Below are 16,435 nucleotides of genomic sequence, written 5' to 3' on the forward strand. Positions count from 1 at the left end.
TATATATATATATGGGATTTGCCATGTTTTAAATGATTGTTCTCTCTGGGTTGGGGGTGAGCTTCTGCCTCAAGTGGAGGAGTTCAAGTTTCTTGGGGATTTGTTCACAAGTGAGGGAAAAATGCACTGTGAGACTGACAGACAGAACGGTGTAGCTTCTGCAGCGTTGCAGACTCTATACCGGTCTGTTGTGGTGAAGAGGGAGCTGAGCTGTAAGGYAAAGCCTCTCTGTTTGCCAATCAGTCTACGTTCCTACCCTCACCTGTGGCCACAAACTTTGGGTAGTGACCGAAAGAACAGGATTGTGGTTAAATGCAGTAAAAATGAGTTTTCTCTGCACGATAGCTGGACTCTCAGAGATAGGTAAGAAGCTCAGTTACCTAGAAGAGACAGAGCCACTGCTCCTCCACATCAAGAGGAGTCAGTTGAGGTGGTTCAAACATCTGGTAAGGATGGCTCATGAACACCTCCCTTGGGAGGTGTTTCAGGCATGTCTGACTGGGAGGAGACGTTAGAGAAGACCCAAAACACACTGGAGAGACTAAGGTCATGTTCACACCCTAAGAGCTGGAAACCACCTGGCTGTGGAAAGAGCAAATCATTCTTCCCTCTGCATCCAGTTTTGACACTTTGGGTACCACCCTCGTGTCAGTTATTGACAAGATGGGGCGGAATCCGTTTTCATAATTTTAGAAAGTGTAGAAAATGCACAAAAATGAACTGTACCAAACCCTAAAATTACCTTTATTCACTCTGGACATCCCGTCCCTGACCCTAGTACCTAAAATTAACCATCAACCCTGATCCCTAAAATTAACCATTTTTAGAAAGTGTAGGAAATTCATGTCAACTACTTGTCCCAAACCCTAAATTAACTAATATTTGCCCTAGATATCATATCCCTGACCCCACTACCAAAAATTAACCATGAGCCCTGATCCCTAATATTAACCATGGACCCCAACACAAAGACCCCTATATTTTGCATCCCGTTGCATCAGAACCAGATGCAGAGGAAACCTGGAAATGCCTGGTGCGTCAATAACTGATGTGAAGGGGTTACCCGACACGTCAAAATAAGACGCAGAGGGAGCCTGACCAAGCATCAATATGTGACGAGTTGGGAGTGAGAATTTGTTAAAAAGAGAGGTCCCGACTCCAGAACAAGCAAAAGTTAATACATGGTTAGATGATTGGAAATCTACACCAGAATTTGTACTGTATTTATTCTTTAAATTAAAGGCAATCTTTGACTCAAGATGAAATAAGCACAGTGGATATGTCTGAATCAGTAACATGATATTTAGGAATCCTTTGTTTGACATTAATAGTATTTTGTGCTCTCAGCTGTGTTAATTCAGCTACTTTTGGAGCTCAGTTCGTCACTTGTCGCCTGCTTCCTGCAACATATAGCACTAAAGTTTTAGTTCAGCTCAGCAAGCTGTCAAAACTTAACAAATGTTCAGAATAAGACTTCAAATTTCTGTAGACCTAAAGACCAGATGTCCCAAATGTAGGGCAAGAACAAAATAGAGAGCATGAAGGAGGAAATTCAAACCATTTCCTTCTTTAACATTTTTGTGAAAGACTTGGCAAGTAAAATGGATGGATGTGGAGCAATGCCAAAAACACAGTGTGAAGATTGGAAAGGCAGTGTTATGACTTTCACTGAGATGTGGCAGAAGCATTTGTCAGACTCGAATGCCAACTATATGGGCATCTTTTACAGCTATTAGCTGAAAAATTGACATCATCAACTGAAAAATAATCCATCTCTCAGAAATATTGAATGTCCTGTGTCACAGCTTTGCTGGCAATATTACCAATTCTTTTACCAGAGACACTGTTTATCTGCTGCAGATAGCTCTTTTTAGGCCTGATTCTTATTCCTTTGATCTCGACTTGTTCTCACACTATACAACATGCTGTCATGGTCAGATTTAAGGTCTGGCAGAGAATGAGTGGAAATGCAGCAAGAGTTCAAAGAAAAACTTTCAGAAAGCCTATAAAGAAACTATTGACTGAGACCACTTTTAAAACTTCTGCATTGTACTGAAAAATATCATTTCTCTCAGGGAATATTGTTGAATTTGAACCCTGAAACTCTGAGCTCAAAAAACTGTTTTTTTATTATTATTATTATTTCCAGCCACCATAGGGTGAAGGCAAAATGATGCCTTTTGTCCAAGTATGTTTTGTCTCCATGTGTTGGTCTGTTATCAAAGAAAGCAATCTTTGCAAGGACATTTACGATTGAATAACTTTCGGAGTAAACCTGACTAAACACGACTCAAAAGTCATAAAAATGGGTTTATGCAGTCAGTTTGCAAACAGCGAGATTACGTTTGATGGGATTGTAGCTGAGAGCCATTCACAACACGCACAGCAACAGCTACTCATTGCCTGAGATCTTTGACTATGTTATGGCCTGAGGCCATTTGTTTGTATAAGGCCGTGTTATTGCAGGTTGGCGATTGGCTGGTCCAGCTGTGTGGTGACAACTGTGGGATTGGCTGGCCTCTTCTTGCTCCTTCTCCTCCTCAACCGGGTTGGAACAGTCAACTGCAGCTCTTCCAATCAGTGCTGACTTCCCTCTATTTATTATAGATGTTCTGCTAATCAGGGTGGCTGTCATTAGCAGCTCGCCATTTTGTTGGGTGTTGTCTAGGTTTTTTTTTTTTTTTTTGTTATTTAGGTTTTTTTTTTTTTTTCGTTTGGTTTCCTGGGCACATTTTTATTTGCTTTTGCCACAGAATTGAGGTTGCATTAGAGTTCATTGAAAACCTTTTGGGGCCTGGGCCAGCAAAACTCTATTGACCCATAATGTACGGCATCAAAAAGAAAAGGCTGAAGAGTAGGAGCAAAAAAGGTTGCAAAAGGTGACTCACAACATGCATTGCACTGTGCGGTAAGAGTAGTTTTCTTCTGTTTGTAGCCTTCTGTTATACAGCGGGCTAGTGCTGGCAATAACACAGAGCTGAGCTGTGGCGGTAGCACAACACGTTAACATCATATTGCGCAAGACGTCTGTAAACTTAAGCAAAATCTCAGACTTCGGTTATCCTATACAAATGTGCCACATAAAAAGCAGAGCTGGAGCTTTGCTGTAAAGATGATTTGGCTCACATTTATTTATTTATTTATTTTATTTTACCGTTGTTTAACCAGGCAAGTCCCATTGAGAATGCAGATCTCTTTTTCAAGGGAGGCCTGGGCCTGAAGGCAACCTATTGTACATGTTTTTGGGAGTGTGGGGGGGAAACCGGAGTACCCAGAGAAAACCCAAGCAAGCACGAGGAGAACATGCAAACTCCACACAGAAAGAGCCCAGGATAGAGACGAGGAYAAAACCCAGGCCCTTCTTGATGCCAAATTGCAGCCCATTTCTCTATTTTMTGCMCAAAGCAACTCCTTAAAAGGTGTAAAAGAACTTGTAGAGGGTGAAGCTGAAACTTGTTATGCTTCCTAAATTTTCTGTTGCTGAACCTTCCATGTCTTCTGCTGCTGCTGTGGCATGTGCCGGTCCTTCCTCTGAAGGGTGTCAGAAAAGTTGAGCAGTCTCACACATGCCTGAGGTGAATGCTGAGGTTAGTGAAGGGATTAACACTCCTTACATTTTTTCCTCGAGTTGACTTATCTCTTGTTGGCTGTAGTTCAGCTGAGTTAAAAGCCAATGCTCAGATCAAGGTCGGACTTGTTAGACTACAACCTGAGGCCCAAGAAAAAGCACAGCTTAGACAATTCCAGCTGGAAATGAAAATGTTGAAAGTTGAAGCTGAAACAGGTGTGAGGCTATGTCAGCTTGAGCTTGAAGCTCAGGCTAGAACTCATGTTTCTGCTGTTCCTGTGAACTCTACCTGTGGTTCATTCAGAAATGAACCCAGCAGCAGAGAACCAAAAGAGGCGTGGAGCAGATCTCAACTTGGCTGAAGTGGACCGCAACGTACGTATTTATTGTGTGACGAACGTCCGTCTCGTATCAAACAAAACTAACAAAATAAACTTACTTTAGCGATCCTGTGGTTCAATATTTTTAAAACTAACTACAAAGTTGTTGTCTCCTGTAGTTTTTAATATTTCCTAAATCCTAAGTAATAAATGTGTTGATTAATCCTGCAGTCAATCAAGCTGACATCTGTCCCGATCGTTTCAAGCACACATGCACCCAGGTTGCAGAATTCTCTTAGAAGAAACTGTAATACTGTTGTCAACAGTGTTTACCTAGCCTGGTAAAAACCAGCCACTTGTTCTTCGTTTTGCTTTGTACAGAGGGTCTGGARCCTTGGCTATTGAGAAGCGATTGCTTGCTGGAGTAGTGGACTTTGTTGAAGTTTAAAACAATTGGATCTGATTTTACCCAATCACTAATGTTTGGCTGTGATGTATGTAGTACATCAGGTCGACCACGAAGGAAGCTAAGCTAAGAAGCTAACAGGAAGTTGCATGTGCTGTAAACAACCATCCCCTAATGGGAAGAGAGAAGTACTGAGTTGAACGGGATGGCCATAAATGAGTGCTGCAGACTTTGTGAGACAAATTTAATTTAATTTGGAAGCCTTGTCAACACAGACTGAATGGCTTCATTCACTTCCTCTGCTGCCATTGTTAAACTACAGGCAGATTAAAACAACAGAAAATCAATGTCATCGTTCACAACTCCTTCTGTTCACTGACTGATCCAGTTGAAATTCTACTGGAGAAATACAAGTCAATGGGAGAAATCCCAGACGAAGTTGAGAAGGGAAATTAGAATTGAGTGGAACAGTATAAGAAGGCAAGGGCCAGGTTAGTGTTTACCAGCATAGAAGCTTAAAGTTGGTTTTTTTTTAATGTCATAATAGAAAAGGTATCCCTACTTTGGGGGGTTTCTTGAAAATGTTCCTGAATCTATTTATTATTTATTTAAATATTTATTTCAATATTTATTTATTTATTTTGAGGTTATGATGGTTTACAAATAAACTTTTAACTCTGGGATTTTTACAGTCGATTTATACGAAGAGTTTTAAGTTACCCAAGCAATGTGATGATCTCACAGATAAAATATCTAGAATGCAGTTGTCAGCAAACCTACACATTTGGGCAATAAGATGGCCTTTTAGAGTATTTTATTCTAATTATGCAGTGTTCTAACGYCAACTTACCAATAATTTAAATGATGACATCAAAAGAACGTAAACAAAGTCAAAGTGAGTTCATTCTTTGATTCATCTGAAGGTACGCAGCCCAGATGGGCCTCACAAGTTCTGCATGTTTTCTTTCTTTCTTTGTTTTTTTACATTTGTGGTACATCATTTAATAGAGTAAGTAAACACAGAAGGCTGCAGCAGCTGTACAGAAAACTGAACTGAATATTTACCTAATCTAAGGAGAGTGCAGAAGCATCAAATTTCCATCAAGGGTGACGAGAAATAATCACTCAGCAGAGAATAATCAGGTATCATCACTGCTGCTATTCTTGTAATCTTATATTCATTTAGGACAAGTAAAGGTTGAAAATTACCTCTTTTTTCTTACCCAATTTTTATTGTGAGGACAAATTCAACATACATTGAGTCATTTATGCACGTATTTTAAAACATTTTAGTAACTTCCCTAACCCATCCTTTCCCACCCATCACCAAATGAAGTTGTTTGTCGTCCTTAATATAAAGTAGTGTCATAAGTTTTGTTGTTAAAACTGTCCAATGTGCGGCGGTAATTCTTGCTGATGCAGTTCCAGGTTTGCAACATCTATATATAAAACCACAGCCAGAGAACAAAAGATGTGTCATTAGGAGGCTTTCACCTCTGAGCTATAATTTTCTTCACTGCAGTCAAACCTGACAGCTTCTACAGATCTTCTGCGTTGGAAATAATTGTGAATCATCATTAAATATATGCACAGCAGGGTCCACGGGGAGAGGAACTCCAGCCACTTCGGTAATACAGTGAATTACTTGAACCCAGAGAGAACAACCGGACCAAATGACACGGAGTCCTCAGAGAGCAGAACAAGCAAGAAGGGTTTGATATGGCACCTATTTTGTGCCTAATAATTGGTGTCAAATATGATCCATGACAAAATTTCATAAAACTGTATTTAAGATTTTTAGAAGCCTTCTCAACAACAAATTTTCCCCCAGTCAGGTTTAAAGTCCTGAACAGATAAACCCACCTCCCCAGCTTTTATCCCTAAGGAGAGCATGGTATTTTGGGCTGACAGTTTGTTTTAAACATATGAAACGGTCTTTCTGGGAGCACCTTGKAACCAGGGGACCCTGCCCACAATCCAGGCATACGTTATCCTGAAATAGAATAACAAAGAATGCTTATCAATAAGGATGAACGATATATCTGCATAAACATCGGTTTCGGGTGATCTTGGTCATTTCTTATAATATCGGTATAGGCCCGATAATTAAAACTGGGCCAATATTAACCTCCAATTTTGATTTATCACTTTTTAGCTTTGTGTTTCTGTTTTGGGAAGGGAAATGGTTGGTCGAGTTATATTTGTTTGATTAGGATGTGAGAGTGATGCTGTGCAGCCAAGAATAATTTAGAGCCATGTTGGAGGTCTGGTCTTTTTAATTTTTTACAGTACTGAAAAAGGACACAAGTGTGTTTGTGAGTATGTATATAAATAATTTGTTTGTGTAATATTGGTAAATATTGGTTATCGGCCATAACAGCAATATCGGATATTGATATCGGCTGAAATTTTCATGTCAGTGCATCCCTACTTATAAATATTATATTTTGACACAAAGTCCTGAAAGCTAAGAATACAGGTATCCCCATTAATATCTCCTACCATTTTAATACCTTTTATTATCTCAGCTCCTCAGTGAAATTATCTCTTTTCAAGGCCTGAAGTTGAGCTAAACTTGAAATATTTCAGATTTAAGACCAACATAAATAAACAAACCAAAAGCAAAACATTTCCTTATATCATTAAAGAGTTTTAAATCAAAGCTCTTTTTCTCATGCACTAATTATGCATCACTGAGAAGAGGATCTGTCCTGTGTTACCTAAACTGTTGAGTTTGCTGTTTTGACTCTGAAGCTGTGCTGATCGCTGCACCTTTGCAGTTTATTTCTGTCCCCACACCATTGCACCCTGTCACTGCTCTAGCTAAGTGAAAGTTTCCCCAGCAGAATTATCAGCTTAAAAAGTTATGGTGTCCATGGTCTGACTCTCCTGCACACATGAGAACACCCCCAAATTGTTATAACAGGTTTAGGTGCTGTAGGTTTTGCCAGAAACATTCTGAATCTCAGACAGGGATTAAGTCTGTTCCCAGGCTCAAATTCAAGAAAAATCTGTTGATTTTTTTTCCAGGTTAACTGGAGACATGTGTCAGTGTATGATAAATGTATAATTCACCATTTAAAAGCAATTTCTAGTGAAATACGTTTAATATTTGTGTAATATTATTTTTTATTTACAGTGTCAGTTCATTTATACCTTTCACTTTGTTTAGCTCTTCAAACTGTTAGAATGGGAGAAACATTTGAGTTACATTAGGAAATGATAACAGCTGATTTAGACAGATTGTTGAACAGCTCAAGGTTGTGTTCATGGCAAAAGAAAACTTTACAACCAAAGTCCCACTTTTCAATGGGAATATTTTATGCACAGTCACAACTGTACAGGGTAATAATTTATCTTGTGGATCTGTGACCTCATACTTTATTCAACGTTATTATTATTATTATTATGAGTCTTTTAAAGACATAATATATAAAGACTGTCTTTGTATCTGTTTTTGGTCGGCCTATATTTCTGTGTCACTACAGTATTCACAAACTTGACCAGCAAAGCTGATTTATAACCGGTGCACAGCGAGGATTGCATCTGTCAGATGAAAAATAGCAGCCGTAATCCATTCAACAAGTTTGCCTTCATGAATATGCAGAATATATGTGGATTATCAGAATGCACAAAAATGTGGGAGGAGTAAATACAGATATAGTAATTTTGCACCTGCATAAACTGACAGCAGACATTGTTTTGTTGTCTAAATTTAGCACGTTCAAAAGGTAGGTGCAAACTGACTGCGGTCATTGTACCTGCTCTGCATCAGTTGCCGTTGTCACTGTGTGACATTAATAAAATAAAACTAATCCACTTTAATAGAAACACAATGAAACATGTCATTGCACTTCTTTTTCTTTCTTTTTTGTCCTTTCTGTATCTTTCTTCAAATGCAGACTGCATTACAATATTTGCACGCCTGCAATATTCACAATTAATGTGTTTTTTTTTTCTTTGTAAKTTTTAAGACAGTGAAAAAGGGAACTAACCTCTCAGTCACCTCTGCACTCATCTGCACCCCATGGAGGTCCATATAACCATGTGACCGTGTGATCTACTGTAGCAGCTGTGGTGCTAGAACAGACAAGAGTCTGGATTTATCATTACTGTACGAGTTGGAAACAGTTGAAATAAAGGGATAGACAGATGTAGAAATTGTAAAACCTATTAGGAGTGATATTATTAATATTTTAGAGCATATAGAAGGTATTGTATGTAAAAAATTATAGAAAGCTGTGTGAGTTACCAACATTAGAGAAACAGGAAAATGTGTTTTATTCCACAAATAAGCAGATTTTAAGCAGATGTTGATGTGATCTAAAATTAAATCAAGCTAATAAAGACAATGTAAGCACAGATAATCTTTGGAAAGGTTAGCAGACATTAGCTTCTTTAGCATTGATTGTTACACAGAGTGTAGCACTGCTGAATCATGCTACTATTTACCACAAATTGTAATATAAGGTGGTTTGCCTCTGATATATGTAATATTTATACAAAAATAATATTATATATTTACTTATTTTTAGGATTCTACTAGACAAACCTGACCTTTTGAGAAGATGGTTAGCCAATATCAAAAAAGTCAGTTTTCATCCTAAAGTACCACCTTGTATACGGTGAACATTTTCTAAGTGTTGACTGATAACTATTTATTAATATTACCATTTGTAAATGGTRAGAAATAATTAACATATTTTATTGCTATTTGAAGTTTTAAATTTTCAATTAGCTAAAAAGTCAAAGTTACAGACTGACTTCAGGTCTGGTTTAGATCATATTTTCTTAAAAATTATATATTTTTCTGGTATAAATCTGCTGTTTTGCATGATTGTTGTAGGAAATTAACATAATTATTCATTTATTGTAAGAATATTTCAGATCCAGTTGGGCTTGCTGTAATCTAACGGTTGCTGACGTCCTGTTTGGTCACCATTTTTGCTCTTCCATGTTGTCACAGATGATTAGTAAATTATTAAAACTTTTTTAATTTGATGTTAAAATATTCTGTCAAAATTCAAGACAACTGTGCAGCGAAAAAGTGAATAAAACAAATTAAACTAATAACATGTTTTTTATGTGTGACAGTGACACACACTAAATCCTCATTTCATTAGGGTGGTCTGCACTACCGCTGCACCTCTTATTCTTCGTGCACACAGTCTTAGCAAATCACATGCAACACGCCCACTTTTAACAAGGACAGTTTTTTATTTGCCCAGCTATTTAGCACTTGTTATCTGTTCTATTACTAAATCAGTCCCTAGGTGTTGAAAAGCAGAAAATAAATGCCATCATTTAGAGATCACCGAGCAGTTATGGTTAGTTGATTTGTTAGAAGTGTTTAATTTTACAGGAAGCCACAGGAGGAAAGCTAAAATTAAAGAAGTATGATCTCTAATTCACATGGCTGCGGATTTTGGTTTAATTGATGATTTGATGATGAACAAAAAAGGCAATGTTTTCATCAATTGGTATAAACTTCTACAAGATGCCATTCTTTTGCTTAATTTTTGCTCTTGTATTATTTTTGTGTCTCCTCTAATGAAACGGTTGTTTTCGACATTAACCACCCGCTGTCTGTGATCACCCACAGCTTTTGGGGCAGYCTGATTTACATTAAAAAATCATTTTGTAAGCTTATGTCTCTAATGATGATGGAGAACTTCACATGCAGAGAGGCAGACTGGAGTAAAGGTTTAAATTAATTTAATGGAAATAAAAAAGGAAAGCTTTCTTTGCCCTCAGAAAGAAATAGTCTTACAAATATTTTACAAGATTTGACCTGCAGGAAGCGAATTGTTGACCCATAATTCTTTCTGTTAAAGAAATTATCCACGGTCGAGATGCTATTTCATCGTTCACCTGCATCAAGATTCCARCAGAAAAGCGTGGGTTGCTTTTCTGCTCTCAGATGATTTCTTAGTGGTGCTTTAAGAAAACAACATATCATATGGCAAAACTAACTCTGCCCCCTGGAGAATGTTTTTTTTTTATGAGAACTCAATGAGCTCATTACAGCAACAGATTTTAGCTCTGAAACAATGAGTGTTGCATGAAATGTGATGATTCAAATAACAGGCTCTGCTAGTTTCTGGGTCCAGATATCAGCTCCTGTGGCTGCAGCGAGCAGATTGCCAGAAAAGATTTGCTTGAGTTTTCATGAATTATAAGGTTGTCTTGCCCAGTCCATGGCCACGTCAGGTAAATAAATGAAAAAGTGGCTGGAGATGAGTTTCTGTCGGTGTTATCTACCTCTGCTTTAAACATGTTCAAGAAGGAACTATTAATAGTAAAAGTTTAGTTTCACGTATTTCTGACAGGTTTAGGCCTTTTTGTAAATTAAAGATTTGGGTGCCTGTTGATTACTTGTACTCACCTTTTTTACAATAAAACCATTTCATTGTCAAATAAACAAATAAATAAGTAAATAAGGAAGTAAATAAATAAAATTAAATAAATAAATAAATAAATAAATAATAGGATAAAACTTTTAAATATGCTTTCTCTCTTCCTTCTTGAATGATATTAAGCAGGATTCAATTATAACACAGTATCTAACAAAAACAATTATGCATGGTGTAGAATATAATTTGCAAACCGTGCACAGAAATAGGCTTTTATTTTCAAAGCGTTTCTGTGCAAAACGTGGCTGCACAGCACACTGGTCCCTCTGTCCTAAATTTCAGAATTCAGTGAAACTTCAACCTCAAATGTGTATGTTGTTGTATTTGCAGCCCAGTGAGAAATGCTGAAAAAAGTGATACACAGGGGGGGAAAGGTCACTCCAAAAATAAGTTTAAAAAATAAAATAATGTTTTGTGGCTTGAAAAAGGAAAATAAAAAAACAACTGCCAATGGAACAAGTGAAGGTTAACTTGACAAYATTTCTAGAAATAAAGGATTTGATTCAAGCTTCACAAGATAAAGGGAACCTTGAATCTGTGAAAACTCATTACTACAATATTTTTCTGCAATTGTGAGCTTTTGTGTCTCAAAATAAGTTTGTGATGCTCAAAAGTTGCATCCTTTCCCTCAAAGGTAGCATCTTTTTTTTTACCTTGCTCGTCATCTTCCTGTTTAAAAATTTATTTAACTATTTTAGTTTCATACTTGTGGTAATGCTCTGGAACCAATTCCACAACCTACTTAAACAAGAGTAGAAAATGATATTTTAAGACAAATCATCTTAGGAGCGATGCATTATGTATTTTTCAGGCACATACATACCACAACCAAGTAACTATGTTACCTTCAGTTGTTATGAAAATGCTGTATATAAAGAAACTGACTGCATCATAATCTATGTAAAAGTCTTAAAGTTGGCCTCTTTAAGAACTGTTTCTGTTTCTGACAATCCCACTTCAGCACATCTCCACACCAATGCTTCAGGGGAGGGGTGCTCTGTGGGATGGACTAAGCTCATGGGCGGTGCTTTGTACCAGCAAGCGTTTAGGCAGCTCCACAGGGCCACCACAGGAGATTCAGCGCTTTTTCAAACATGCATGAATGAGTCAAAGCAACACTGTTTGTGATGAGGGAATGACATTATAACAAGATGTAAAGCTCAAAAAAGTCAATTTTGCATAGTACTCCCCTTCAATACAAGCATTCCTTACTATCATTAGTACCGGGTAAGTGATTTCACAGCAYTATAAATTTTTTCTACTTTTATCACATTTGTTGGGTAAATATATCACAGATGTCTTGTCCTAAACTTAAAACATTTTTCATTTTTTAAAACATTTTTCTGTGCTTAAACACATTTTATCACACTGACATTGCATTCAGTATCCAGTGTAACAACCAATGCTGCTATGTTCCATTTTCACTTAGTCAGCTAACTCTTAGACATAGACCCTGGTCTTTATAGACATTTCATAGACCCTTAGACATTTAAAAAATAATAATTTAAACCAGCATTTACGATTAGCAATGAAGCAGATTTGTCATATTTCAAGAAAAATAACTTGAATTATTATTTTTTTATGTTTACCAAACCTCACAGCAACTTCAAACTCTTATGAAGTATAAAAAGGCTTGTTTCATTTAAGAAATTAAATGATTCCAAGGCTATACTTATCATGTTTCAACAGGATGCACTGTCTCAAAACAAAATGTTTTATCTCAAATGTGTCTCTGTAAATGGTTTTGACTTACATTAAGAAGAGGTTTTTGCAATGAAGGTTTTGAATTACATTTTTTCTTTTTTCTCTCAGAGTTCTGTTTGAATATTTTGTATTTTCTCTATTTTAGAAACACATAAATATGAATACTTTGTGTGTGGAGGAGCTGGTTTTTGTTTAGTCTCCAGGGCCCACTGTAATTTTTTTTATTGTTACAAACTTAAACCTTCTATTATCCACCTCTTGAAAAGGTTGGCCTTTTTTTGTCTGACCAAAACAAGGATTACTTTAAAGATGTTTTTCTTTGATTTCCTAAATGCTTGTAACACAACTCACCCTGCGKTGCTTTGTGAGCAGCTGCAGTAAACACAGGTGAGCAGCTGCAGTTAACAGGTTAATGCCTCCACAAGCACTTWAAATAATGACACCCCCCACACCCCCCAACCAACAAGCAGCAGTTGGTGTTACTGAGGGGTGTGGGAGCAGGTGTTCTGCACAACCCGAAGCCCTGTCATCTGCAGAAATAATGTCCTCTCTGTGCATCTGTGATTCTGGGCATTCAGCTGGACAGCTGATTGGAAAAGCAGCACTCAGACTGTTTAAAAATGACACAGAGAAGACTCAACTTYATGAATAATCTTGGGTTTATCATTACTTGGTAAGGATCGGTGGAAAAGGGAAAATGACATTTATGTAAATGTAAGGGCAGCAGGCTACAGTCTCTTAATAACGTTCTGATCCAACAATGAGCCATATTCAGAGACTTCAGCTCTGCTATCATGAACACGTCACTCATTGAAAAAAACTTTCAAAATTACTGTTTTTGCCAAGAAACATGAGTCTGCTTGGGTGGATGGACTTTAAATTACCAGCATAACATTATTTTCAATGGGATTATTGAGGCATCACTCGTCTAAATATGTTTTTACAAATCAGATTTAGTGTTCTGTTCCGTCAACTCTTCTCCCAACATATTTTCTACAAATGAACCAAATGTGCAAAAAAAGCACATGGTTAGAATAAATGTGCAGTTTCATTCTGTTTAACTGTTCCAAAAATTTTGTCCCAAATTTAGATGCATTATGATAGTTTATCTCCTGTAATTCATGTGTAAAAAAAAAAAAGGTCATACCTAATTTCCTGAACCAGCAGTCATTTATTTCTGCTGTTTTGATTAAAAAAATTAAAGGTCTAGCACTCCTTTAAAAATTACATATTGCCAGGTGCCTCTTATGTCACGTTTGAAAAATGTCAGAATATCGTCTGTTAGCAATAAATGGTCTCAGCTTACAAAGTGCTTTATCAAATCCAAAGACYGCAAAAGTTGTCCATCTAACCAAGCTTTGTTCACCTGGAAATTTGAGTCAAATTAAGTTATTTCAAGAATCTTACCAAATGCCATTGTCTTACTCCATTGGCAGATTTTTCACCTCATTTGACTCAAATTTTCAGTTTAACAAGATTAACAATCAAACACATTCTGCTCTGCTTTACTAAGTCTGTCTCAAAACAAGATCAAATTTTTTTGGCTGGATATAAGCTCTAAAGTGCTTCACACTACAGACATTCACCCATTCCTACACTGATGGTGGTAAATGTAGCCACAGCTGCCCTGGGGCAGGCTGAAAGAAGCAGGGCTGCCATGCACTAGCACCACYAGACCCTCTGACCACCACCAGCARACAAGGCGGTTGAAGTGTCTTGCTCRAGGACACAACGACTGAGATGGGCCAGGATGGGGATTCAAACCTGGCAGCCCACCAGTTACAGGACAAACTCCTTTTTATCTTTTTGAGCCACTGTCTTCCCAATAAAATAATGGAGTCATAGTTATTTTGTTAAGATCTAAGGCTTATTAGATGTGGAAATTATCTTGATTAGGTAGTCAGTTGTAAATGTACGTCTAAGAGTTTCATCAGAATATGTCCATCCAGACCATCAAGTGCCCTTGTCGAACCTGTTTTTTTACAGTGCATCGATGGTCCTTGGTTGCCCTTAAAAAGTGTACTACAATATACTTGATTTGATTTGATTTATTGATTTAACAGGAAAAGATTACTAAAAATCAAGCCTGACTCAGCATAATTGTTGTTTTACAGCAGGTTCCTGTTCTGCAGCACATAAAGCCCTCAGAAATACAGCATCACAATCACATCATTATACACCATAGACACAAAGACAAACAAGCATACCAAATTTCAGGAAGGCAGCATTTGCAAAATAGGACGTCTAAATATGAGCACAACAAAAAGTGTCCAGCAGATGGCAGACAAGATTCTTCTTAAAGGGCTGTAGTTTTGAAATGGACTTTATGTTTTGAGGAATGTCATTCCATGCTTTAGTATAAACATAGAAGAAAGACCTCTGGCCGTAACAGTTTTTAAAAGTTGGTAATATCAGTTGTCCTTTTGTAACAGATCTAGTTGAATGACCACTTCCAGAATTTGATTTGGGCAGCAATGCACAGAGAGTTCCATAATTGGCACCTTGGAAGATCTGAAAATATAAATTAATACCACTATACAAAACATAATTCTGAAAAGCCAAGGCATCAGACAATGAAAGAACTGTACAGTGATGAGTCCAACCAGGAAGTGTTTTATGAATTTTGTAGGCCCTGTTGTAGAGCCTAACTATGGGTTCTAAGATTTCATTTGTTGTAAGAGACCAAACAGGTAAACAGTACGACATGGTTGAGAGGATAATGGCATGAAGATAGATATTTGAAACAGAAGATGTCAGATTGGATCTAATTTTTGAATAAACGTATAATTTCTACTTAAAACTTACAAGATGTGTCTGTAATAAATGTCACATTACTAGGACAGCCGGTGATTCTGTGCACTGCACAAGGTGCCCTACTTTTTTCACTTGAGCACCTGACCCCCAAAAATGTCTGGGCACACCACTGACCACCACACAGTATATCTGTAAATGTATTCAAAATGGACTRAATAATCCCAAATGTTTGTGTTTACTAAGGTTCATTAGCAGTGCTGGCCATCTTGAATCAGGTTGACCTCAGGAATAATTTGGTTTTAAATTTTTTGTTCAAACCTGTTCAGCAGTTGCTGAGACAGACACACTCTGGCAAAAYGCATTATTGCCCGTGATGTTCCTTTTGGCAGCAGGCCATAAAAACCCTTTACAACTTCCTGAACATGCAGCATTGAACACAAAGGAGGGGAGGAAAAAAGACTGCCCCTTTTCAATTTTCATCTCTTTGAGCGTGTGTTACATTCAGATTCTCTCCACTCCCTTTGTGCCAGTAATTGTTTCCATTCCATAAACCAGACATTTATAAATCAACCTTGAAAAGTAAAACCTCCGTCTCTTTGTTTCCTCCACAGGAACAGTTTGTGTTCGTGACCGGCTGACGATTCGTTTCTGTCAGACGCTGCGCTCGCTTGGCAGCTGCCACCTGCYCAACATACAAGCCAAGTGCTGCAGAACCTGCAGCCAGCGTTCCCCCATCAGCCTCACGTCACCCCGCCACTCAGGTTGAGTGCCTCATCAACAAGGACACTGATTGCACCACAGGGTGGTTAATTATAGGAGAGTCAACCAGCCAACCCTGCTCTTAACTGCAGATTAATGGTGAGGCGGACACTCTGTTTAGGCGCCATTAATGTGCAAGTTTGAAAAGGAAAACACTGAGATTGTAAATAATTCTTTGCACTTTTTTATATTATACAAATTGACAATGTCTGTATGGCAGAATGTAGAGTTTTAGAGAAAAAAATAATCTTTTGATCTATCTATGCATTAATACACCTGTAGACAAACCAGTCTTTTTTTTTCTTTTGTCCAATTATACATTTCATTTCAACGACAACTGCACAGCTGCAGCAACCAGGTCAGTGTTTTTATATCTCATGTGGTACAAAAGCTAAGAAACAAAACAAATACTGTATGGTGCAGAACAGTGTTGTATGTTTTATAAAGTGTGTGTGTGTGTGTGTGTGTGTGTGTGTGTGTGTGTGTGTGTGTGTGTGTGTGTGTGTGTGTG

At 37.6% G+C, this 16,435-nt stretch overlaps 1 protein-coding gene across 1 annotated transcript in view; it reads left to right on the forward strand.

The window, feature by feature from the left end:
* Positions 1–16,433, forward strand: part of adamts7 (a disintegrin-like and metallopeptidase (reprolysin type) with thrombospondin type 1 motif, 7) — a 142,552-nt gene extending 126,119 nt beyond the window's left edge. Inside the window, exon 24 of the mRNA XM_014001567.1 lies at positions 15,777–16,433. Within this exon, the coding sequence (XP_013857021.1) occupies positions 15,777–15,931 (155 nt within the window). The 3' untranslated portion in view covers positions 15,932–16,433. The remainder of the gene's footprint in view (positions 1–15,776) is intronic.
* The last annotated feature ends 2 nt before the right edge of the window (positions 16,434–16,435 follow it).

The sequence above is a fragment of the Austrofundulus limnaeus genome, unplaced genomic scaffold (assembly GCF_001266775.1).
Source record: "Austrofundulus limnaeus strain Quisiro unplaced genomic scaffold, Austrofundulus_limnaeus-1.0 Scaffold9, whole genome shotgun sequence".
Classification (NCBI taxonomy): domain Eukaryota; kingdom Metazoa; phylum Chordata; class Actinopteri; order Cyprinodontiformes; family Rivulidae; genus Austrofundulus; species Austrofundulus limnaeus.